The following is a 24,769-nucleotide window of genomic DNA, read 5'->3' on the forward strand; positions in this document are numbered from 1 at the left end:
CTAATCACACAACTTTTATCAACATACAATCACGGCGTTGGCTCATGCAGTTCACCTTAATCAATTCCACAGAAGCCTTGGTTAAATCAGCTAAATGTGAGTGAAGTTGTTGTTAGTTAATTGCTACTAGCAACCACTGAGCTGTAATAAGAACGAGCAACTCTATATTTTGGAGAGACATGCCGCACATTTGCTAGAGCAACAGCCGCGAGAAAAAGAAACAACCAGGGAGGAGTTAAGCGTATTCTGCTGCTACGCAACTACATCAAACTGTGGAACGGTAGAAACCGACATCGTTAAAACAGCGTCATTGATTGGTCAATGGTTGCTCTCGGCTCAATCAGCGCCAAGTTTGTTAAACTTGGAACTTTGGGTCTGGTTTTTCTCTATTCCGTTTGAAAATATGTCGACAAAGAGCAGTATCGGCAACACGGAGGTAAATATAGCAAGCTATAGTTTTTAGCGAGTGGTACATGTAACAGCCCAGGTTGGTGGGTGGAAATGGTGCTGTTAGCTATCAAGGCATTGCCAAGCCAACAGTGTTTCTGTTGAGCAGTAACGTTAACCCCTTCTGCTGTTTGTAACGATATTAGCTAGTTAAATTAGTTGATTGAGGAAAACGTTACGTAACTATTTTAGCCATCATAGCTAGCTAACGTTAGATCTTCGGTCATCAAATTAGCTAACTACTGTAGCTAGCTAACGTTAGCATGTTATGCTTCCAAAACGTGTATTTTTAATGAGCTTATGTTAGCTAATTTCCTGGGTTGACTTGACAGACACCTTCCATAAACATGTACTAAACATGGAAGGGTATGACCACGGATAAAACAAGGAATATTTGGTATGACTATAACAGAACAGTTCAGCTGCTGAAAGGGCTGCTTTGTCCAGTGGCAGACATTGCTAACTAGAGTTAGTTAGGCCTTTATGTAGGATTTCTCCAGTGAGCCTATCTCAATGGGTAATGTAATGTGCTTAATGTTTTCAACAGCTTGGTAAAAAAAAGAAGTAGCTACCATGACAACACAGCAAATCACAAATGTTTGTGTATTCCCCATCTCACAGTACATGAAAAGGAGAATACCTCAGAACCCCAAATATCAACATGTGAGGACAAGGCTTGACACAGGTATTATGCCACAACTCAGGTTATTCAAGTGTTCTAGCATTGGCTACCAGTGCCAAAGGACTCAGATGCATCATATTTATTGACATTTATATGTAGATCGTATTGATGTATACATAATCTTTGCTTATCTTCAATGTTGTGTAACCTATTGTCATTTGAAAGGATGCAGCCTGACGAAGTATGTGGAGAGGCTGGAGGAGATAAAGAAAAGTAAGTTACATTTCATTACAGACTTTTGAGATTGGGTCAGGGCGGTTAAGAAATCTTAACTTCCGAGTGGTGCAGCGGTCTAAGTCACTGCATCGCAGTACTAGATACGTCACCCTGGTTCGATCCTGGGTTGTATCACAACTGGCCGTGATTGGGAGTGCCATAGGGAGGCGCATAATTGGCCCAGCGTTGTCTGAGTTAGGGGAGGGTTTGGCCGGGGTAGGCCGTCATTGTAAATAAGAATTTGTTCTTAACTGACTTGCCTTGTTAAATCAAATTAAAATGTACAATTAAAAGGGAGTTGAGTGGCAACAAGTGTGGGCGGACTGGAGTTCCAACTACATCGAGCCGCTGTCAGTCGATACTTGTAAACATTTAAAATCTTACCGTGTTCCTATGTTTGTCCTGAGTAAAGTCGGGCCTTTCTTTGTTTCTGGTAATCCATACTTTTTTATCACAAGTTTTGGTGCCATATTAGAGCAACGAAAATGTTGAAACAGGCAATGGTTGTATTTCACAAACGTTTTATTAAAAAGTTTGCATTTCAGCAAACCAAGAAAGGCCCGACTTTACACAAAACAAATCAACATGAACATGAATCAACATGGAAACTGATTTGGATTTGCAAAAAGTAATCAACGTAGGGGTCTTTTTAACAGCCAACTTTTAACCTAAATCCATTGACATGGTGAAATGTTTTGTTAATTTTATCTTTAATTCAAGTTAGTTGACAACTCAATCAAATGTTAATCAAAACTAGACATTGAAATTATTTCTTTGTCCGGTGGGTCTCTTGAGAGGTGAGATTTCTCAACAAGGCACAGGGGGCCTCATTTGGCTTGTATTGGCTGAAATCTACAACATGACTGTCACAATTGGTTTTTAGCTCCTGTTCAATATTGCCAAACAGGTGTACCTGCATTTTGTCCCTATTACAAAAAAAAGGAGTAGTGGACAGTGTTAGAAAATGCTGAGTTGTACCCCCCCTCAACTCAAGTAGCCTGTCTTTAAAGAACAGTTGTGGTCCACTATCACATTCTGTTTGGTGTTTTACTTCATTCACTTTCATGGGTAACCCGGAGAAGCCATGTCCTGCTGATATTTTACAACCTGGTGACTGGGGCTATCTGAGAGAATAAGCACTTTGTCTGTTGTGGCCATTTTGTTTCTGGCTTTTCTGATTTCTCAGGGATAACCAACACTGATTCCTTCATTCGGCAGTGGGCGATTGTGTTGTTCACAATAATTTATCTGTCAGGTCTGAAATAGGAGGTATTAGGCTACATTGTGCGGGTGCCAACAGAGACAGAGGATGGTGTGATAGTCAGGTCACATTTTTGCCAATGCCAATGTTAAGAGGGCTGAGCAGCCAGTATTGAGCACAGGTGTCTTACCATCTCCCCCAGAGCTGTAATGTTATAGAGATGGACACAGTGGAGTTGATATTTAGTGATATGTTGGGACAAGGGGAGGATGAACAAAGGGTTGACATGCATGACCCAGGTGAGATATACTGGTGAGGGGCCTGAGATTGACTTGATACTTGTAGGATAGTTGTAAGAGAGAATACTGGTGAGGGGCCTGAGATTGACTTGATACTTGTAGGATAGTTGTAAGAGAGAATACTGGTGAGGGGCCTGAGATTGACTTGATACTTGTAGGATAGTTGTAAGAGAGAATACTGGTGAGGGGCCTGAGATTGACTTGGTACTTGTAGGATAGTTGTAAGAGAACATCCCCAGGGTTTCTCCATGTCTTTTGCTCTCATTATTTTGAGAGAAACTGAACATGTATTTGATTAGATTACAGATACAGAAAGGATGAACTCTTCAAAAGGCTTAAAGTTACAACATTTGCACAGTTGGTGAGTGAAACATTATTACGTTAGTGATGGCAAAGACATGTTTTTTATTCTGTTACATCTGCTTTTTATCTGCTTTTTTGTTTTCATGGAAGTAGCCTACATGTTCTTCAATCACTTTATCTTATAATGTTTTTAAATCAGGTAATTCAGGTAGCATCGGTTTCGGACCTGAATGAAAGTGTGAGTGATGGAGAAACACCAAGGCTGGAAGGTAAGAATATTTTGGGGGGGACAAAAGGGCGCTATTGATGTTTTGTACCATTATCGATTTGATCTGGAGTCCCAGTTTACATTTTAAATGAACTGAGAATTCCCATCAACTCTTGAGTCAAATCAAAATGTTCTTCGTAAACAATAGGTGTAGACTAACAGTGAAATGCTTACTTGCGTGTCCTTTTTCAACAATGCAGTGTTAAATATATAAAATGGAAATAGTGACATGAGGAGTAAATGCACAGTGAATAATGAATAACATGGCTATATACAGGGAGTACTACTACCAAGTCAATGTGCAAGGGTACGAGGTCATTGAGGTAGCTATGCGCATATGGGTAGGGTTAAAATGACTAGGCAACAGGATAAATAATAGACCGTAGTAGCAGCGGGTAACCATTTTGATTAGCTCTTTAGCAGTCCTATTTGGGGATAGAAGCTGTTCGGGATCCTTTGGGTTCCAGACTTGGTGCACTGGTACCGCTTACCATGCGGTAGCAGAGAGAACAGTCTGTGACTGGAGTCTTTGACAATTTTTAGGCCCTTCCTGCAGTTGCCTTCAGCGTTGATTTGAATGAACATTGAGGCAGTACTGTAACTGTACAGCAACATCACTATGCTTTATTTCCACCTGAAGCCGACATGGAGCGTCTGTCTGAGCAGACCAACGGTTCCCCCCTGCCTACGCCCACACCCGCTCAGTTCTTCGACAACAACAATGACGCAGGGGACGCTGGCTACTCCCCCAGGTCGACACTTCAAAGGTAACACCCAGCACCCTACTTTGAACAGCATCACACACACACCAGGATTTTCCATTTTCCCTACCAATGACACACCTGTTCTCAATAACTTCCACTGATGTGTACTCTCACTCAAAGCCCACATACAAAACCACAACCCATAACCCCAGGCACAGCTGTATCCCTCTCAGCATTCAACCCACAGATCTATCTGAATATCCCAGCAGAGTTCTCTCCCCCTCGGCAACCCTCCTACCCCTTCATTGTGTACGATATTTGATAGCAGCTTTTTCCCTAGGGTCCAAGCTCCGTTGCCCCCTCACAAGAACAGAAGGTTGTAACTCTATCGCCTCCCTGGGGCCTCCCTAAAACCATGGCATTAGATCACCTTCACTGGCAAGCTAAACCTCCACAGCCTGGCTAAAGTGACAGAGCTGGGATTGTACAGAGTTGAGCTCAGTTCCATTTGGAATACTGTAACTGATGATTGCAATGTCACAGATATTATAGAATGAAAATGATGTCATTCACAATATACTCATAATATTTTGAGTTGGAATGTTGGTGTTTTTTCACATACAGAAAGTGTCCCTGACCCGTGTATACCCTGTCACTTTTGACTCTCACTACAGTGTAATAAGCGGGGTGGGAGAGCTGGATCTGGATAAGAACGGTCAGAAGACAGTGACTCTGACAACCGTGTCCAGCCCTCGGCTTCCAGATGGACCCTACCCAGACTGTCCCTACCTGCTGCTGGACGTCAGGGACAGAGAGCAGTACGACCAGTGTCACATCATCAGCGGTAGGGGGACCATAGAAGTACAATGAATAGAAATCTAATTCCAGACATAGAATGAATAGATTTCAGACACTATAAATATAATTAATGGAATTCTGAGCCTTACCCCACCTGAGGCTTTGTAAATGCATAGTATATCTGAAATGAAAATTATATCCACCATCAGGATTGCTATTTCATGATATCATCTTTAGAATTGAAATTATATTGGCCAGAACTTGGTAACCAGAGTTGCAAATGGTGGCAGTAGTTATGAAACGTATAGGACAGGATATTAACTGTTTGTCCTGGATGGTATTGTTTTCGGCTCTTCACTCCAATGTAATACTGTACGTATTTGTGACATCTCACATTTTTTTCCCTCAGCATACAGTTACCCCATCGCAACCCTCTCAAGAACAATGAATCCCTACACCAAGGAGGTGCTGGATTATGTATCCTTCCACCAAAACAAATAACTGTATTATTATTTCATAACTCGCATTACCGGGCAATCTGAAATGGGCCAAAACACACTAGTAAAATATCCATATACTGTACATGTTTGAATATCCATTTGTTTGCTTCACTGTTGTACTGTGATCCCATTAATCTTGACTTGATGTAGAAAAATGTTTCTGGTAAGATCATCATCGTATATGATGAGGATGAGAGGATAGCTGCCCAGGCAGCCACTGCAATGTGTGAACGGGGCTTCCAGAACCTCTTCATGCTATCTGGAGGTCAGTTGATGTTGTATTGTGGGCAAGTAATAGCTCAAGTGGAAGCTTTGGAATCAGTGCAATGTCACACTCCACCGCCCCCCCCAGGCCTGAAGGTGATTGCGCAGAAGTTTCCAGAGGGGATGACAACAGGCACCATCCCGGCGTCGTGCCTCCCGTCTCCCAAGGTGACAGCGGGCAGGAAGCGCTACACCCACAGACAGGTTTTCATGCCAGCCGATAGGAAGTGGAGGTTCACCTCAGACGACATGGCCAACATCCAGGCACACTTGGAGGAGATGCTCGTTCCCTCGGACACCAACAGTAAGGCACATTTAACAGCTAACAGGCTCACAGAAAAGACCGTTAAGACTCCAACGGGAAGGCTATGCCAACAGCTAACTGACTCCAACAGGAAAGCATCACTCCCTGATCTGTTGCTTTGGGTAGTAACAACAACCTACCAGTAGATGGTGATAACATGTAGAAAAAGCAAACAGCTGGGATGGACTTTTGGTAGCACCCCTCCCACACACACACCTTGTGCAACATTTTAGTGGCCCCCCTCTTGATGGTGAATAGAAATGTAAAATTTAAAGATAATTTCCTGCAATTCTACACGTTTTGCCATGAATTATGCCATGTAATATGGTATATGAATGACAATGACTAACAAAATCAACAGGGGGCCCCTGAGGGCAGGGCACTGTCCTGCATTTAGATAGTCTAGTCAGCTAACTACCAATCTAAAAATTGGCTAATTTAGTGACTGTCAGTGACTGACATAACAAGAAAAACTGCTGTATGATCCACAAACACATTCCAAAATTGCACCTGGTCTATTCTACTATTCCTATCGACCGCTTATGCCTGGAGCCAGCTGGCTGTTTGTTCCAGCCCTAAACACCCCATTAGCTCAAAGGGTTGGCCACCCTTGACAATGACGTAGAGAATAATTTCCTGAAAGCATGTTTCTTTTTAGAGATGTGACTGTCTTTGTGTGTGTGTTTTCTAGGCCGGTTCAGCAGCCGCATGTCCACCAGCAGTGCCCAGTCCAAAGCATCCAGCGCTCGGAGTCTACACACTTCCTCTTTAGCCGGCTCTGAATCCGCCAGATCCCAGAGCAGCCGACCGTGGAAATAACCCTTAACCCAAATAAAGTCTTATTTCACTACCACCCCCCATGTGCCCCTATGTGAAAGGGCCACCCACCAATCCCCCTTCCCTCCCCCAGGGATACCCAACTGTTGTCCTCAGGGGCCCAAATCTGCTTTATTGTAGGATAATAGGAATTGGTGTGTTGATTTTGAATTTGTTGCACAATGAATATAAAAAAATGTCATCAGTGATCGTAAGATGATAATTTATGTATTTGCCTTGCACTCAATTATCAAACTCGCAGATGTTGTTTTCCTAAAATGACTTCAGTTCACTCTCTGACTGTCTCTGTGTGTGATTCCTGTCATTGATAAAAACCAGTCAGCCATTGATCGTGTCCATCTCCATCAACCCTCATTAACTTAAGGTCATTTCACTTGGTAGCAGGGTACTAAAATGATATCCCATATGCTTTGTTGTACATTACAAATAACCAGAGGTGATGATTGTTGTTCGAGGGCATTCTCTATTTTAAGAGGTGAAATGTAATATTTTTTTATGTGATATTTTCTCTAAGGGGAACTTTCTCCTGGAATATTGTGATATATGGAGTGAGATGCTCAGAAGCGCTGCATGTTTGTGTCTGTTCTCATAAGATTTGGTGATGTCATGCAGCCTATGATGAAACATCATCATGGTGGAGTAGGGCATTATGGGATGGTAGTCATGGTTACCCCGAGGAGAACATCTTCATACGTGCGATAAATGTGAAACAGTATTTGTGCTTTGAGGTTGTGAACTTTGTTGTATTTTCTTTGTCAGTGATTTTTGGGGTGAAGATAAATTGCAGGGTCTTGTGCATTTACTGTAAAACGTGGTCTTTGGAGGAGTACAATACCTTTGAGGCTGACGTCTGGCCTGTTTGTGTATATCAGATGCAAGACAACTGTCGTTTCTACTCCTGACAATGAACACATTAACTGTCCGTCATTACGCTCCATCCATTAAACTGGTTGGTCTCAGTTTAGTTTTTGTATATTAAATAAAACGCACAATGTATATTCTGATGTGAGTGAACTGGTCATTTTTTGAGCATTTTACTGACGTGATTTCTAGTGCAGTCTTGTGGACTGGATGGTATCATCAGCTTGAGCTAGATACTGTATATCTACAACAGTACAGACAGAACTTTGTTTTACACAGGCATTCACATGACCATATCAAAGAGAGATATACAATTGGTTAATCTGGACAGTATACTGTAGTTGTCATGGTGACCCCTCTAGTTGGTGTTGTCCTTGGTGTGCTCCATGATGGCCATCAGAGCTAGCCAAGCCTCCTTGGCAGTAGGGATGATCTGATTGGCTGGCAGGATGAAACCATAGCGACCGGTGTCTCTCAGCTCGAAGGTGTAGGAGTACTTGATGCCCTGGTTGTAGGACCAGTCAATACTGATGCCACTGGCTCGGTCTAGTGGAAGATAAGCACATTATTTGTATACGTTGTTCCTGTACTAGACCTTGTGGCTGTATTGAGCCTAAGATGTAGCCTTTCATGTATTTTCAGTGACTTAGTGAAAGTGAGTGGCCCGTCACTTACATATGGTGGTCATGACGCTGCCGTATCTGAAGGAGGTTCCGTACAGGCTCGCCAGGCCAGTGATGGCCTTCCTAGCCAAGTCGTGCTATGGGTGAAATGTAAAATAACATCAAGAGATCTGTACAGCTTTTGACAATTTATTTTCGATGGCAAAACGTTTCCTTTTTGTGTACACTGAACTTGACCTTAAATTGACCTTTCAAAGGCCTTAAGCAAAACCAGTTGTACCCTGTTTGATTATATAAAAGTGCATTATTAGCTCACATACAGATGACTGAGACATGGCTAAGGGCCAAGGGAAGGCAGGAAGCCTGTCTCTGCCAGACTCACCAGTTCTCTCTGGTCGTTGCAAGGGGTTGCAGTGTAGCCGTAGGGGTACATGAGCCTCTGGGAGTAGCTGTGGATGTCGATGAAGGCCTTCAGGTTGCCATGAGACTTGACAAAGTCCACGATGGACTTGACCTCAGACTCTGAGTGAGCCTTGGGCCCACGGTAAGTCTGATCGCAGGGGTTACCGCTAGAGCCAGCGGCTAGGGAAGAAGAGTGGAATACAACCAACATCAGACCAGGGACAGTCCCATCACAACATTGACACACTTCCTTTAAACTGTAAGTCACCATAGGGGAGGAGATCATTTTCTCAACAACAAAAAAACTGTATTTAAGCCTGACAATTAAATAAGGTAGAATCCTGGGGATCCCAAGGAGTGCACATTTCGTTTTTTGGCCCTTACACTACACAGCTGTTTCAGATAATCAAAGCTTGATGATGAGTTGATCATTTGAATCAGTTGTGTTTTGCTAGGTCAAAAAACTAAATGTATACCCCTTGGGCTCCCCAGGATCGGGTTTGGGGAAAGGCTGTCGTAAGGCAACCTGTATCGTGGACAATTTATGTCAAGCATCATTCAAGAAGCCGATAGAAGACATAGCTTACTTCCAAAACCAGAATCCCAGTTCCTGTTGGGGTCAGTTCCAACACAGGAAGAGCCAGGGTTGGGCTTCCTGGTCTTACGCCACATACGGTTCTGTGGAACATAAAAGGTCAACATATTCAATGGTTTGGTAAGTATCCATGCGCATTCACTCTGACTGACACAATGAATGAATGAAGCATCATATCTGCCATTACAGAGGATTGGTGGATTGATTATTAATTTAAAAAAAAATAATTACTGTTCGGAACTCACAGTTTTGTGGCTGTAGTTGTAGCCATCTGGGTTGGTCACAATCTCCAGGAAGATGTCCATGTTGTCCAGAATGGCAGTGAGTGCAGCGTCACGTCCGTAGTCAGTCACAATCTGGTGGTCATTGAAACAGAAATATCTATGCACATTATCATACTGAACAGAGAATACCTGGGCTCAAGGGGGCCAATTCAGCAACCTGTGGGAGTAGGAACGTCCCAGTGGGTATTCAGAACCGGAATTGCCTGTGATGGGTATGACGAGACTTGACTCCCTGCATGATCCCTGGGGTTGGATTCCTCTACATGAGTCACAAGCCAAACTCCAGTTTGCTTTTAAGCATAGCAAATATACTGTAATGACCCCCGAGCCTTCATAACGCATTTTTTCTAATGGCCCTATAGCCTTCATTACACTATAATTGCTATTCTTAGCAGAAAACAGGAGTTTGCATTGTGACTCATGAGCATGTTGGGGAATCCAACCCAGGGGCTCTGACTGGAAAGAATGAGACTAGAAGTTGATCACCTTCTTGGCGAACCAGGTGCCACTAGCCTGAGTGATCCATTCTCTGGAGTGGATTCCAGTGTTAATCCAGATGCCACGACGGTTGGTGCCACCAGTGCTAAACTATATGAGAGATAAGGGGAGCATTAACTTTATCAGGTGCAAAGAAAATCCATGATAATCTTCAAACACCAAAAAAGTATTGAAAAAGGATGACTTACTTTGAGCACATTCAGAGGGCGGCCCTCATAGCTCTGTCCAATCACGATCTTGCTGACCAGTTTGGGGTTCTCAGCCACCAGCATGTCCTGAAAACTGTAGATCTGGAGAGATAGAGAAATCATCTTTAATTTGAACCAAATAGCTCTGAGGACTGGAGTTTTAAAACAGGGCTCATATCATTGTTATAACAGTGTTATGACAGACGTTATAATAGCTGATAAGCAAGAACAGGTGGTCTTGGCTGTGTGATTGGGTACTAACCTCATCCCCGTTGTGGTAGTTGGTGTAGTTGTAGTCATCTGTGGTTCTGGGCTCAGTGGCACGTGCAGCACTCAGCCTCTGCTCCTTCTCCTCGTCCAACATAACCTGGGAGACATGGGGCAAAAGGTTTCATACTGCTGATCACTCTCCTTGGTTCATTCAACGATGATTAGATTTCAGGGGGATAACTTTGGTGGCACCACAGTCTGTCCACTTATTACCTTAAGAATAACAATGACTTTAGAGGGGCAGATGAGCTCTCTTTCCTCCCCAGATGAGAAAGGTGTCCTACTTCACCTGTAGGTCCTTGATCATGATGGAGTACGGGATGTCTTCAGTCTCCAGGAAGGCCTTGACGGTCTGCAGGCTGGTGAAGGGAACTCTAATGTCCATAGGAGTGGAGAGGTCAATGGGCTCCATCCACACATCCAGCTGGGACAGAAGAGAGGGGAGTGGAGTGAAGGATAGAGGAGAGAGAGGAAGGAGAGAGGATGGAGGAGAGAGGATGGAGGAGAAAGGAGAGAGAAGGGAGGAAAGAGGATGGAGGAGAAAGGAGGAAAGGGGATGGAGGAGAGAGGAGAGAGAAGGGAGGAGAGCGGAAGGAGGAGAGGGGAGAGGTAAGGGAGGAGAGAGGAGAGAGGAGAGAGGTAGGAGGAGAGCGGAAGGAGGAGAGGGGAGAGGTAAGGGAGGAGAGAGGTAGGAGGAGAGCGGAAGGAGGAGAGGGGAGAGGTAAGGGAGGAGAGAGGAGAGAGGAGAGAGAAGGGATGAGAGCGGAAGGAGGAGAGGGGAGAGGTAAGGGAGGAGAGAGGAGAGAGGAGAGAGGTAGGAGCAGAGCGGTAGGAGGAGAGGGGAGAGGTAAGGGAGGAGAGAGGAGAGAGGAGAGAGGAGAGAGAAGGGAGGAGAGCGGAAGGAGGAGAGGGGAGAGGTAAGGGAGGAGAGAGGAGAGAGAAGGGAGGAGAGCAGAAGGAGGAGAGGGGAGAGGTAAGGGAGGAGAGAGGAGAGAGAAGGGAGGAGAGCGGAAGGAGGAGAGGGGAGAGGTAAGGGAGGAGAGAGGAGAGAGGAGAGAGAAGGGAGGAGAGAGGAGAGGGGAGAGGTAAGGGAGGAGAGAGAAGAGAGAAGGGAGGAGAGCGGAAGGAGGAGAGGGGAGAGGTAAGGGAGGAGAGAGGAGAGAGGAGAGAGAAGGGAGGAGAGCGGAAGGAGGAGAGGGGAGAGGTAAGGGAGGAGAGAGGAGAGAGGAGAGAGAAGGGAGGAGAGCGGAAGGAGGAGAGGGGAGAGGTAAGGGAGGAGAGAGGAGAGAGAAGGGAGGAGAGCGGAAGGAGGAGAGAGGAGAGGTAAGGGAGGAGAGAGGAGAGAGAAGGGAGGAGAGAGGAGAGAGGAGAGAGAAGGGAGGAGAGCAGAAGGAGGAGAGAGGAGAGGTAAGGGAGGAGAGAGGAGAGAGGAGAGGGAGGAGAGGGAGGAGAGGAGAGAGAAGGGAGGAGAGCGGAAGGAGGAGAGGGGAGAGGTAAGGGAGGAGAGAGGAGAGAGGTAGGAGGAAAGGAACATGCAGATGAAAATAGAAAATGGACTGGTTGTACAGTTTGAGGGGTTCTGTTCTGATCATTCTACACTTGATAGTTTTCCTCTGAAATTCGTATTTATCAGAAGTACACAAATCACATTATCTCATAAGATGATCACTGTTATCATTCCCAACCTGGAGATGTTCCATCTCAGCCATGTCCTTCAGGAGAGAGTGCTGGACCTCATCCTTCCCAGTGATACGAAGCACCTGGTGCCTTTAAAGATATTACAACAATGATGTTATCATCCCTAATAATTAGAATTAAGAGACGGGGAATCTTATTAAAAAAAAGGGTGTTTTAATCCATTTATGACAGTCAACAAATCATATATCTTTACCCTTTGCTCAGCTACCACTGCTGTTCACAACAAGTTGAAATCACTTAATCAGACAATCAATCAGTCAATCAATCAAATGTATTTGTAAAGCCCTTTTTACATCAGCAGTTGTCACAAAGTGCTTTCTTTTCAGTACTGTTTGATGATCACTCACCCCTCAAAGGTCTCCTTGCCGATAACGGCCACAGACAGTGCAACCAAGACGAGCAGCACCTTCATCGTACCTAATACAGTAAAGGCAGTCAGAGCCACACACCCTGCCCGGCACTTTTTTACTTTGGTTTGTAAGTTGATGTTATCTTCAGGTGTTTTCTCCTTCTGTTCTGTTTTCCACAACGACTCTGATGTAACACTGATGGTATGTATTTGTGGAGCAGATTCTCAGAAGTTTGATGAAAATGGATGGACCAGATTGTCTAGTTTTTATCCTCCCATTCCATTTACTTAGTTCGCCTGTGTTTGTATCCCTACACTGTAAAAGCTATGCCCCCAAGGGTCGCCGCAACCTTTTTTGAGAAATGAGTCAGAGAGTCTATTTGAGTATATACTCTATACTCACATGAAGAAGAAAGGAGATGAGGAATAATTCAACAAAGACTGTGTTTACACAGGCAGCCCAATTCAGATATTTTCCCACTCGTAATTGGTCTTTTCACCAATGAGACCAGTTCTTTTGCCAATAATTGGGCAAAATATCAGAATTGGTCTGCTTGTGTCTCCTTTAAAGACATAAATCTGTCACCGATTATTTGTAGTTTATCTAACAAGCTAACTAATACAAACCACCATACATGTACATGCAACCAGGTGAAATGTGTTTCCGATCGGTTAATCACACCCATTACCTTTCTAAACCACATGACCTGGGCAATCAAGCTGAACGTCTTTAAACCTTTGATAGGCCGCAAGCCTTGGAGACAGAGAGACACCACAACTGCTTTATATGGCACACCACTCCCTAGAAATGTCCACATTTCCCACGCCCAAAAGGGTGCTTATTTTCATTGGGAAAACCATAACCAGTTTTCTAGCATGGGCACCCTATGTGAGAGATACACATAAACAATTTATGCAACCCAAAATTATACAACATATGAACTTTACATTTTTCATTGGCGGAATCACTAAGTTGTCCAGTAGCAGTTCATGTCATCATTTGAGTTGGGAATATGAAGAATACAAAAATAGTTATCCTTACTTTAAAAAGTGTAGAATGGTGAAATTGAATGCTGTACTCTCTATGGACTAGTGTTCTTTTTTGTTGTAATACATTATAATGACCATGTTAAGACCTTCAACCATAACAACCTTTCTCTTTGCTTCATTTCAACATCACCTCAAGTAAAATGAAATAGAAGACAAAATCAGGTATAACAGTTGACATTTATTCCTCTGTTTGTGGCCTGTAAACAACCTTAATGGATTCACAGTGTCCAGTAGGTTGTCATGGTCACTACTCTAGTTGGTGTTGTCCTTGGTGTGCTCCATGATGGCCATCAGAGCCAGCCAAGTCTCCTTGGCAGTAGGGAGGATCTGATTGGCTGGCAGGATGAAACCATAGCGACCAGTGTCTCTCAGCTCAAAGGTATAGGAGTACTTGATGCCCTGGTTGTAGGTCCAGTCAACAGTGGTACCACTCGCCTGGTCTGGGAATGACAAGAAAGAAGGGAATAGACCATAGTTTCTGTTTTTAATTCACAGAGTATGTACCAGTATACAAACCATAAGATAAGAATATTGTAAAAACCTTGGTTAGGTGATACAGATGGGGTGTACTCATGTTGGTAGAATGAGCTGGACTACATTGGAATGGAATGGGATGGGAGCCATTAAAGCAGTGAAAATGTTTAGCTGGTGTTTGACACTTACAGATGGTGTTGATGGTGCTGCCGTATCTGTAGGAGGTTCCGTACATGGAAGCCAGGTCAGTGATTGCCTTCATGGCCAGGTCGTGCTGTGAGAAGATAATACTAGTCATGTAAAAGTACCATGCTCGCGTCACCCTTCCCCCGGTGAGGCCACATATGGTGGAGAATGCTGGCAGGGCACTCCCTAGTGGAACAAATGCCACAAGATGTTACTAGACATGTCAAAGACAACTAGCTGATGGTTGCTAGACTCACCAGTTCGCTCTGGTCCTTGCAGGGGGTACTGGTGTAACCGTAGGGGTAGAGGAGCATCTGGGAGTAGGAATGGATGGACACGAAGGCCTTCAGGTTGCCGTGAGACTTTACAAAGTCCACAATGGACTTGACCTCAGACTCAGAGTGAGCTTCAGGTCCGCGGTAAGTCTCAGAACAGGGACTGCCACTGGAGCCGGGCTCTACCAAAGACCAGAGAGGAGACAAATGGTCAAGAAAGATTAGTGCCCAACTAAACATTAACAGTAAAATACTATCTCACCAAGGGCAAGGAGATACCATTTTAATTGACAAAAACTTTAGATTTGGTATCTTATTCAATTTGTGACCTCTGAATCTATTGTATTTGAATATAAAGTGTTTGAACATTCAAGCGACAAGGAAAAGTATACCTCCAAAACCAGCATCCCAGTTCCGGTTGGGGTCAGTTCCAACACAGGAAGAGCCAGGGTTGGGCTTCCTGGTCTTACGCCACATACGGTTCTGTGGAAAATAAACAGTCATCGTGACTCATGGTTTGTTTAGTTTTGTCTAGTGCATAGCTGTGAGCAGCAGTTGATGATGTCAGAACGAAGTCAAATGACAAAGCAGGAAACAACACTAAAACCACTTTGAAAGCAATATTAGATAGATGATATTTGGTAATAGAGATTCAGATCACGCATACATATGTAATATGTAGTTAGTAATCAAAGAGGATGACAGTGGCTGTTGTGTTCAACTGTCTGATAGTCTGATATGTGCCCTTTGACCTTGTAAAATAATCACTGAAAAAAGAAGAGGTCAATTGAAATGGAGAGATGACATTGTAATCAACATTTGTGATCAACCTAGAAATGTAAGGGAATTTTCTATTGTGATGAGAGACTCACACTATTGTGGGTGTAGTAGTAGCCATCGGGGTTGGTCACAATCTCCAGGAAGATGTCCATCTTGTCCAGGATGGCGGTGAGAGCGGCGTCACGACCGTAGTCAGTCACAATCTGGATATGGAAACAGAAGGTTAAAGTGATACATGTGTAGATGAAGAGAGGGGAAAGGTTTAAAGACTGTGGTGGAGAAAACACTGACAAACCTTCTTGGCGAACCAGGTGCCGCTAGCTTGAGTGATCCATTCTCTGGAATGGATTCCTGTGTCAAGCCAGATACCAGGTCTGTTGGTTCCACCAGTACTGAACTAGAAAAGAGAGACGAAGGGGGTGTAAAGAACACCTACTACAATACTCAAATACTGTAAACTTGATACACATTTAACATACAACCATGTAACATGTAACATGTACCAAAAAATAGGGCCTCATCCGTGATTAGGAAAAAACTACCTTCACTGACTTTTAAATCTACATTTCACTTGTAAAGAGTACTAGTAAAATGACAAGGCCATAGCAGATAAAACATGCCACTCTCGTCAGGAACTTACCTTGAGCACATTCAGGGAGCGTCCCTGGTAACTCTGGCCAATCACGATCTTGCTGACCAGATTGGGGTTCTCAGCCACAAGCATGTCCTGGAAACTATAGATCTGATGAGATAGATAGAGAAAGAGACAGAGAGTGGTTGTTACTGTCAATTTGCGGTTGTTGACATAAGCTTTTCATGAATCCTTATGTTTTGCTTTTGAATGTTTTATGAACTCCTTATGTAAGGACACTTCAAATAAGGTGTTCCCCAAAATACTGTAGGTTTCAACAACAGAAAACAGTGTCTTGCATTGCTTACAGAATTCTTAGGTAGGTCTTACGATGACAGTATTAATGATGTCTCACTCTTACGATGACAGTATTAATGATGTCTCACTCAGTATGAGTTCAGAGTGATCATGTGAAATGGGCCAATTCTCCATGATACTTGTGTGATGGGTTGGTACTTACAGTTGAAGTCGGAAGTTTACATACTTAGGTTGGAGTCATTACAACTAGTTTTTTAACCACTCCACAAAATTCTTGTTAGCAAACTATAGTTTTGGCAAGTCGGTTAAGACATCTACTTTGTGCATGACACAAGTAATTTTTCCAACAATTGTTTACAGACAGATTATTTCACTTATAATTCACTGTATCACAATTCCAGTGGGTCAGAATTTTACATACACTAAATATGTTTTAGGAATTGTAATTATGAGATTTCTGTAGTTTGAATTTGGCGCCCTCTATTTTCACTGGTAGTTGTCATATCGATCCCGTTACCAGGATTGCAGCCAAAACAAGTTAAAATAAAGTGGTGATCCTAACTGGCCTAAAACAGGGCATTTTTACTAGGATTAAATGTCAGGAATTGTGGAAAAACTGAGTTTAAATGTATTTGGCTAAGGTGTATGTAAACTTCAGACTTCAACTGTACATCAGCAATGTCGTGGTAGTTGGAGTAGTCGTAGTCATCGGTGGTTCTAGGGGCAGCGGCATGTGCACTCAGCATCTGGTCCTGCTCCTCGTCCAACATAACCTGTGGGCATAATGGGGTTCAAAAGGTCACTACAAGGCTTTATAACACTTTACAATGATTTATAACACTATTATGAAGCAATATGTAGTTATCCCATATGACTTATCCAAATCTCTTTTGATCATTGTGATCACAGATAAAATTGAGCTGTTGCACATAATCTTATTTAAACATCTTATTTATTTACTGTAAGTCATGACATGGATATACTATTTCAAGACATAGTTGTCATGACTTCTGCCGAAGTCGTTGCCTCTCCTTGTTCGCGCGGTGCTCGGCGTTCGACGTCACCGGTCTTCTAGCCATCATTGATCCATTTTTCATTTTCCATTGGTTTTGTCTTGTTTTCCCACACACCTGTTTTCAATCCCATTCATTACCTGTTGTGTATTTACCCTCTGTTTCCCCTCATGTCTTTGTCAGAGATTGTTTTATTGTCAGTGTAGTTTTATGTTGTATAGGTGCGCGTCGGGTCCTCGTACCCATGTCTGTTTATGTTTGTACCTTTTAGTGTTATGGAGCATGTTACGTGGACTTTATTAAAAGACTCCATTTTACACTCCGTTTGACTCTCCTGCGCCTGACTTCCCTGCCACCTATACACCTATGCCTGACAATAGTAAAGACTGAAGTAATCTCCCTGAGCTCAGTCACTTCCTCCTCGACTCCTACCCACCCCATAATTATATTGTGTGTGTCTGTATGATCCTACCTGTAGGTCCATGATCATGACGGAGTACGGAATGTCTTCAGTCTCCAGGAAGGCCTTGACGGTCTGCAGGCTGGTAAAGGGAACTCTGATGTCCACAGGAGTGGAGAGGTCAATGGGCTCCATCCACACATCCAGCTGGGAGAGAGGAGGGAGGAGAGAGAGCAGGAAGGAGGAGGACAGAAGACAAGTTGACATGTTAAGCCAACATAGCAAGCACTTTGAACAGCTATTGAAAAGGAAATGCATGGTCAAGTTAATATTTATTGTTATTTTATTTTTTTTAAACTTTTTTTTAACCCATCCGTAGCTTTTTTTGTTTTTAAAGCTTTCTTGTTACATAAACACACATTTTATAAATTACATTTCACATACTACATAAATTGTACTTTCAAATACAGCATTCACCTGACGAAGATATATTTTACATACATACAGTACATAAATATACATACACACACATGTACAGTAGGGCAAAAAGGTATTTAGTCAGCCACCAATTGTGCAAGTTCTCCAACTTAAAAAGATGAGAGTTACAAGATCTCACACTTCAACTATGACAGACAAAATGAGAAAAAAAATCCAGAAAATCACATTGTGGGATTTTTCATGAATTTATTTGCAAATTATGGTGGAAAATAAGTATTTGGTCACGCTTAGGGGCTGTTTTTCTGCAAAGGGACCAGGACGACTGATCCGTGTAAAGGAAAGAATGAATGGGGCCATGTATCGTGAGATTTTGAGTGAAAACCTCCTTCCATCAGCAAGGGCATTGAAGATGAAACGTGGCTGGGTCTTTCAGCATGACAATGATCCCAAACACACCGCCCGGGCAACGAAGGAGTGGCTTCGTAAGAAGCATTTCAAGGTCCTGGAGTGGCCTAGCCAGTCTCTAGATATCAACCCCATAGAAAATCTTTGGAGGGAGTTGAAAGTCTGTGTTGCCCAGCAACAACCCCAAAACATCACTGCTCTAGAGGAGATCTGCATGGAGAAATGGGCCAAAATACCAGCAACAGTGTGTGAAAAACTTGTGAAGACTTACAGAAAGCGTTTGACCTCTGTCATTGCCAACAAAGGGTATATAACAAAGTATTGAGATAAACTTTTGTTATTGACCAAATACTTATTTTCCACCATAATTTGCAAATAATTTCATAAAAAATCCTACAATGTGATTTTCTGGATTTTTTCCCCTCATTTTGTCTGTCATAGTTGAAGTGTACCTATGATGAAAATTACAGGCCTCTCTCATCTTTTTAAGTGGGAGAACTTGCACAATTGGTGGCTGACTAAATACTTTTTTGCCCCACTGTACATAGGGGCAATATCAGAATATTGGTATCTTCACAGCTAAGTATGCAGAGCTGAGATTGTTGTATGACACACACACACACACACACACACACACACACACACACACACACACACACACACACACACACACACACACACACACACACACACACACACACACACATACACATACACACAGTGAGGGAAAAAGTATTTGATCCCCTGCTGATTTTGTACGTTTGCCCACTGACAAAGAAATTATCAGTCTATAATTTTAATGGTAGGTTTATTTGAACAGTGAGAGACAGAATAACAACAACAAGAAATCCAGAAAAATGCATGGCAAAAAAAATTATGAATTGATTTGTATTTTAATGAGAGTAATAAGTATTTGACCCCTCTGCAAAACATGACTTAGTACTTGGTGGCAAAACCCTTGTTGGCAATCACAGAGGTCAGCATTTTCTTGTAGTTGGCCACCAGGTATGCACACATCTCAGGAGGGATTTTGTCCCACTCCTCTTTGCAGATCTTCTCCAAGTCATTAAGGTTTCGAGGCTGACGTTTGGCAACTCGAAACTTCAGCTCCCTCCACAGATTTTCTATGGGATTAAGGTCTGGAGACTGGCTAGGCCACTCCAGGACCTTCTTGCCCGCTATAATCACCATTCTATTGATGGCACGGCCCCATTGCTTGGACCTTAAACTTTTTTTCATACTCATCACCATTATTAGGTGTAGGGGTCCTGTCTTCGAGACCCTTTATTTATAGATTTCTTGCCCGCTATAATCATTATCTCTTCATGGCCATATTGCCTGGACCTTCTTTGCCGCTCAAACCTCTACTGTGCTGGGATTAAGATTACACTACCCTTCACAAAGAAAAGAGAACTCTCCCGGGGCTCCCGCCAGCTTCTGCGGGATCGGTCGCGTTACCGCACTGAACGCCTCGCGGCGCCCATCTCCGACACTCCGGATTCAGGGATCTGAACCCGGCTCCCTTTCGATCGCCCCCTCCCTTCCGAATGGTGTTCGCCCATCTCTTAGGACCGACTGACCCATGTTCAACTGCTGTTCACATGGAACCCTTCTCCACTTTGGCCTTCAAAGCTCTCGTTTGAATATTTGCTACTACCACCATTAATGTGCTTCTTTTTGAGCCACTCCTTTGTTGCCTTGGCCGTGTGTTTTGGGTCATTTTCATGCTGGAATACCCATCCACGACCCATTTTCAATGCCCTGGCTGAGGGAAGGAGGTTCTCACCCAAGATTTGACGGTACATGGCCCCGTCCATCATCCCTTTGATGCAGTGAAGTTGTCCTGTCCCGTTAGCAGAAAAACGCCCCCAAAGCATAATGTTTCCACCTCCATGTTTGATGGTGGGGATGATGTTCTTGGGGTCATAGGCAGCATTCCTCCTCCTCCAAACACGGCGAGTTGAGTTGATGCCAAAGAGCTCCATTTTGGTCTCATCTGACTACAACACTTTCACCCAGTTATCCTTTGAATCATTCAGATGTTCATTGGCAAACTTCAGGCAGGCATGTATTTATCATTTCTTGAGCATGGGGACCTTGCGGGCGCTGTAGGATTTCAGTCCTTCACGGCGTAGTGTGTTACCAATTGTTTTCTTGGTGACTATGTTCCCAGCTGCCTTGAGATCATTGACAAGATCCCCCCGTGTAGTTCTGGGCTGATTCCTCACCGTTCTCATGATCATTGCAACTCCACGGGGTGAGATCTTGCATGGAGCCCCAGGCTGAGGGAGATTGACAGTTATTTTGTGTTTCTTCCATTTGCGAATAATCGCACCAACTGTTGTCATCTTCTCACCAAGCTGCTTGGCGATGGTCTTGTAGCCCATTCCAGCCTTGTGTAGGTCTACAATCTTGTCCCTGACATCCTTGGAGAGCTCTTTGGTCTTGGCCATGGTGGAGAGTTTGGAATCTGATTGATTGATTGCTTCTGTGGACAGGTCTTTTATACAGGTAACAAACTGAGATTAGGAGCACTCCCTTTAAGAGTGTGCTCCTAATCTCAGCTCGTTACCTGTATAAAAGACACCTGGGAGCCAGAAATCTTTCTGATTGAGAGGGGGTCAAAAACTTATTTCCCTCATTAGAATACAAATCAATTTATAACATTTTTGACATGCGTTTTTCTGGATCATTTTGGAATTATTCTGTCTCTCACTGTTCAAATAAACCTGCCATTAAAATTCTAGACTGATCATTTCTTTGTCAGTGGGCAAATGTACAAAATCAGCAGGGGATTTTGCAACCTGTATGGCGCAGCTGTCAACATTTTTGTCCTCAAATGTAACTGGTATATTTGTCTATTTATGGCAATCTTTTTCAGACAATTTTTGTCTTTAATATATGGCAGACAAACCAGTTCCCTACATTCTCCCTCTTCCACTTGCATCTTCCATTTTTATGGTAATACTGCAATCAGTTGGTTTGAACAAACATTCCCATATATTTTAGATAGCTGAATATGTGGCATAACTTCATAATATTTTTTATCAATCAGAATATTTGAGTTTAACCATAATATTTCTTGTTATATTTGTTCTGTTTTTTTTATGGAGGATAAATTTAAAATTGTAACCAGCTTTGTATGGCTTGTTTAAGAAAGGGTGATAATTTGAACAGTTTTATTTTCAATTAATCTGAAATGAGAAGTTGCAAAAAGGCCATTTTTTGGAGAACCAGTTTGGGTTTAAGTAAAATTTATGAATGTTGGAAGCTTTTAGTGAGAGGTCTAATGCTGTAATATTTCATCCTTTCAGCCCGCCAAACTCATATTCATTATATAAAAAGGCATGTTTAATTATGTTTGGCTTAGCATTCCAAATAAAGTGAAATATTTTTTGCTCATATGATTTAAAAAACTAATCGTCTGGAGTAGGCAGCACCATAAGTAAGTAAGTAAACTGTGATAGGACCAAAGAGTTAATCAATGTGATTTATCCATAAATAGACAGGTATTTACCTTTCCATGGATGCATCATCTTGTCTATTTTTGCTAACTTTCTATTGAAATTGGTTGTGGTAAGTTTGTTTACATCTTTAGAGATAGGAATACCAAGCATGTCTACTTCACCATCAGCCCATTTTATTAGTAAACTACAGGGCACAGTAGTGTAAAAATTGTGTCATTTAAAGATCCAATACTTAATATGGTACACATATCATGATTGGGTTTTAGTCCAGAGAGGCTAGAAAAGTGATCTTCAATGAGAACATACAGGGATCCAGATTGTGGACTTAAGAAGAAACTTGAGTTTTTGGCATACATTGACACTTTTGTTTTTTTCTAACCCCTTGATGTTCTTGTTGGATCTGATTTTAATAGCTAGCATTTCAATAGCCATAACAAATAGATATGGAGACAATGGACAGCCTTGCTTTACTCCTCTTGACAGCTCAAATCTTTCTGAGAAGTAGTCATTATTTACTATTTTACAACTGTGGTTGCTATACAGTACATAACTTTAACCTCTACGGTCTGATATACTTCTACTGGTATACCACCAAACCCTGGGATTTTTCCAGAATGAAAATATTTAATTGCTTCAAGATGTTTATCCTCTGTAAGTTGGACTTTTAATATTTTTTTAATTTCACCTTTATTTAACTTCACACGGGTCTTTCTGTACATTTGTTAATTTTACATTATTATTATTAGGGGGAAAATCCATAAAGTTAGCATCATTCAGTGGAGATGGAGGAGACTGAAAAGAAAACATATGCTTAAAATATTTAGCTTCCTCTTTCAAAATATAATTTGGTGAATCATGGATGACTCCGTCATTTGTAACGAGTTTCTGTAAATTCTTTTTGGTAGCATTTCTATGTTGTAGATGAAAGATTTAGTGCAGTTTTCAAAATGTTCCATCCAGTTAGCTTTATTTTAACAATAAATTACATTTCATCGTTCTTGAATAAGTTCTCATTTTAATCTAGTTCTAATTATTTTTGTTTTTCCTCTACCCACCATAATAATAGATGAATTTGTTACTTGTGAGCTCAATAGATTATTGTATATATTTTCACAGAAGTGTGGATCATCAATAGTTGAACCAGATTAATTAGCCAAATCTGTTTTTGGTCCAATAGCATATTTAAAAGGATCCATCTTCCTTGAGGATCTGTTTGCACAATAGGATCAAAATGATTGTTAAAACCTCCCAGGCCTTGGTCTAGTGAATTAATATGAATTCATATTGTGGTCATTGCAATGTTTGTCAAACTTCGTATTGAAATGGAAATGGCAATGCAGTAGGCTATAGTGTATTGAATGAGGTGGTGGGGTTAGATATATGTGGCTTCAGTGGTGGATATGATGATGATGATGATCATTGTCATTGTCATGCCACACCTGGAGATGTTCCATCTCAGCCAGGGCCTTCAGGAGAGCGAGCTGGACCTCATCCTTTGCAGTGATACGAAGGACCTTGTCACTGCAAAGACAGGAAAACCATTCAGATTTGAACTATGCTTGAGTAATGGTCCGAGTTGAGAAAGGGAGAAGTTGAGTAGCATAGACTGTCGTGAAACGTCTGCTTAGCAACATAATGACTTACCTTGACCATAAGCTTTGTTTCCTCTCAACAGTTAAAATTGGGTAGCCATCTTTAATGATTAATTTGTATTTACTGAAAAGTAATAAAGCCTGACTGTCACACAGATTGAAAAAGCAACTCATGTCTATAGAATCACAGAGGCAAGCAGGACATATGTTTATACTACCCTTCCTATGGTTCAGTTAAGCAATAAGACCCGAGGGGGTGTGGTATATGGCCAATATACCACGGCTAAGGGCTGTTCTTATGCACGACATATCGCGGAGTGCCTGGACACAACCCTTAGCCGTGATAATTTTTAATTTTTTAATTTTTTCCTTTATTTAACTAGGCAAGTCAGTTAAGAACCAATTCTTATTTTCAATGATGGCTTGGGAACAGTGGGTTAACTGCCTGTTCAGGGGCAGAACAACAGATTTTTACCTTGTCAGCTCGGGGGTTTGATCTCTCAACCTTCCGATTACTAGTCCAACGCTCTAACCACTAGGCTACACTGCCGCCCCACTGTTGGCTATATACCACAAACCCCCAAGGTGCCTTATTGCTATTATAAACTGGTTACCAATGTAATTAGACCAGTAAAAATAAATGTTGTCATACCCCATGGTATACCGTCTGATACACTACGGCTTTCAGCCAATCAGAATTCAGGGCTCGAACCACCCAGTTTATAACAATCTTTATATAGCAACTACTGGTGATATATCAAACATGACGCCAAATAGAATTGGACATATTCCCCAAAATGAGTACCAACCATTGGTGTATCCACTCACCCCTCAAATGTTTCCTTGCCGAAAATGGCCACAAACAGCACAGTCAAGACCAGCAGCCCCTTCATCATTGCCAATAGATTAGAGACACACACCTTGGCCACCACCTTTTATGCCATGGTCCTGGTCACATGACCTTGCTTAAGGGGACTTGTGTATGATGCCTGCTGCTTTGCTTCCCATGCCAGCCAGGAGATCCTGGGAAATACCAGATGGGTTGTTTCTGTACCTTTGCAATAATTTGCTTTAGTTTGAGTTATCTAGAAAAATACATGTATTTATGAATAAATCTGAAACAAACATGTAGAGTAAGTATACTAGGCCTACAAGTTAAGGCATTTGACTTATGTGCTCAGTCCAGCTTTACACAAACAATAACTTTTC

General features: G+C 42.4%; 3 protein-coding genes across 4 annotated transcripts; 1 reads left to right on the forward strand and 2 right to left on the reverse strand.

The window, feature by feature from the left end:
* The first annotated feature begins 1 nt into the window (after position 1).
* On the forward strand, positions 2-7,827 carry cep41 (centrosomal protein 41). 2 transcript variants are annotated; one of them, XM_064929346.1, is made up of 11 exons: positions 2-96; positions 1,069-1,132; positions 1,295-1,342; positions 3,145-3,206; positions 3,348-3,417; positions 4,057-4,183; positions 4,795-4,964; positions 5,328-5,395; positions 5,569-5,683; positions 5,771-5,986; positions 6,678-7,827. In XM_064929346.1, the coding sequence occupies exons 2-11, from the start codon at positions 1,072-1,074 to the stop codon at positions 6,803-6,805; spliced, it is 1,065 nt and encodes a 354-aa protein (XP_064785418.1). In that variant the 5' UTR covers positions 2-96; positions 1,069-1,071; the 3' UTR covers positions 6,806-7,827. The 2 variants fall into 2 exon arrangements, with proteins under 2 accessions (XP_064785418.1, XP_064785417.1); XM_064929345.1 differs by lacking the exon at positions 2-96 and adding an exon at positions 316-436.
* Positions 7,821-13,728, reverse strand: LOC135509042 (carboxypeptidase A1-like). Its single transcript, XM_064929344.1, has 11 exons — positions 12,590-13,728; positions 12,230-12,311; positions 10,834-10,968; positions 10,537-10,641; positions 10,275-10,376; positions 10,075-10,176; positions 9,550-9,660; positions 9,297-9,387; positions 8,690-8,889; positions 8,360-8,444; positions 7,821-8,230 (listed from the first exon to the last, which is right to left on the reverse strand). Exons 1-11 carry the CDS (start codon positions 12,652-12,654, stop codon positions 8,043-8,045), a joined length of 1,266 nt encoding a protein of 421 aa, XP_064785416.1. The 5' UTR covers positions 12,655-13,728; the 3' UTR covers positions 7,821-8,042.
* A 77-nt stretch (positions 13,729-13,805) lies between these two features.
* Positions 13,806-24,456, reverse strand: LOC135508647 (carboxypeptidase A1-like). Its single transcript, XM_064928888.1, has 11 exons — positions 24,389-24,456; positions 23,408-23,489; positions 17,731-17,865; positions 16,917-17,018; positions 15,997-16,098; positions 15,652-15,753; positions 15,449-15,559; positions 14,969-15,059; positions 14,559-14,758; positions 14,305-14,389; positions 13,806-14,081 (listed from the first exon to the last, which is right to left on the reverse strand). Exons 1-11 carry the CDS (start codon positions 24,454-24,456, stop codon positions 13,894-13,896), a joined length of 1,266 nt encoding a protein of 421 aa, XP_064784960.1. The 3' UTR covers positions 13,806-13,893.
* Between the last annotated feature and the right edge of the window lie 313 nt (positions 24,457-24,769).

Source organism: Oncorhynchus masou, chromosome 22 (genome assembly GCF_036934945.1).
Source record: "Oncorhynchus masou masou isolate Uvic2021 chromosome 22, UVic_Omas_1.1, whole genome shotgun sequence".
Lineage (NCBI taxonomy): Eukaryota > Metazoa > Chordata > Actinopteri > Salmoniformes > Salmonidae > Oncorhynchus > Oncorhynchus masou.

Bases quoted from the DNA above. Each gene is read 5' to 3' on its own strand.
- cep41 (XM_064929345.1), top strand. From the start codon at position 404: ATGTCGACAAAGAGCAGTATCGGCAACACGGAG. The intron at 1,133-1,294 runs GTATTATGCCAC...GTCATTTGAAAG, and splicing joins GAGGACAAGGCTTGACACAG to GATGCAGCCTGACGAAGTAT. The intron at 4,184-4,794 runs GTAACACCCAGC...CTCTCACTACAG, and splicing joins CCCAGGTCGACACTTCAAAG to TGTAATAAGCGGGGTGGGAG.
- LOC135509042 (XM_064929344.1), bottom strand. From the start codon at position 12,654: ATGAAGGTGCTGCTCGTCTTGGTTGCACTGTCTGTGGCCGTTATCGGC. The intron at 8,890-9,296 runs GTAAGCTATGTC...CTTCTTCCCTAG, and splicing joins CTGGGATTCTGGTTTTGGAA to CCGCTGGCTCTAGCGGTAAC. The intron at 8,445-8,689 runs GTGAGTCTGGCA...TTTCACCCATAG, and splicing joins GCAACGACCAGAGAGAACTG to CACGACTTGGCTAGGAAGGC.
- LOC135508647 (XM_064928888.1), bottom strand. From the start codon at position 24,456: ATGATGAAGGGGCTGCTGGTCTTGACTGTGCTGTTTGTGGCCATTTTC. The intron at 17,019-17,730 runs GTAGGATCATAC...TTATGCCCACAG, and splicing joins TCATGATCATGGACCTACAG to GTTATGTTGGACGAGGAGCA. The intron at 15,560-15,651 runs GTTTGTCAGTGT...TTCCATATCCAG, and splicing joins GCACCTGGTTCGCCAAGAAG to ATTGTGACTGACTACGGTCG.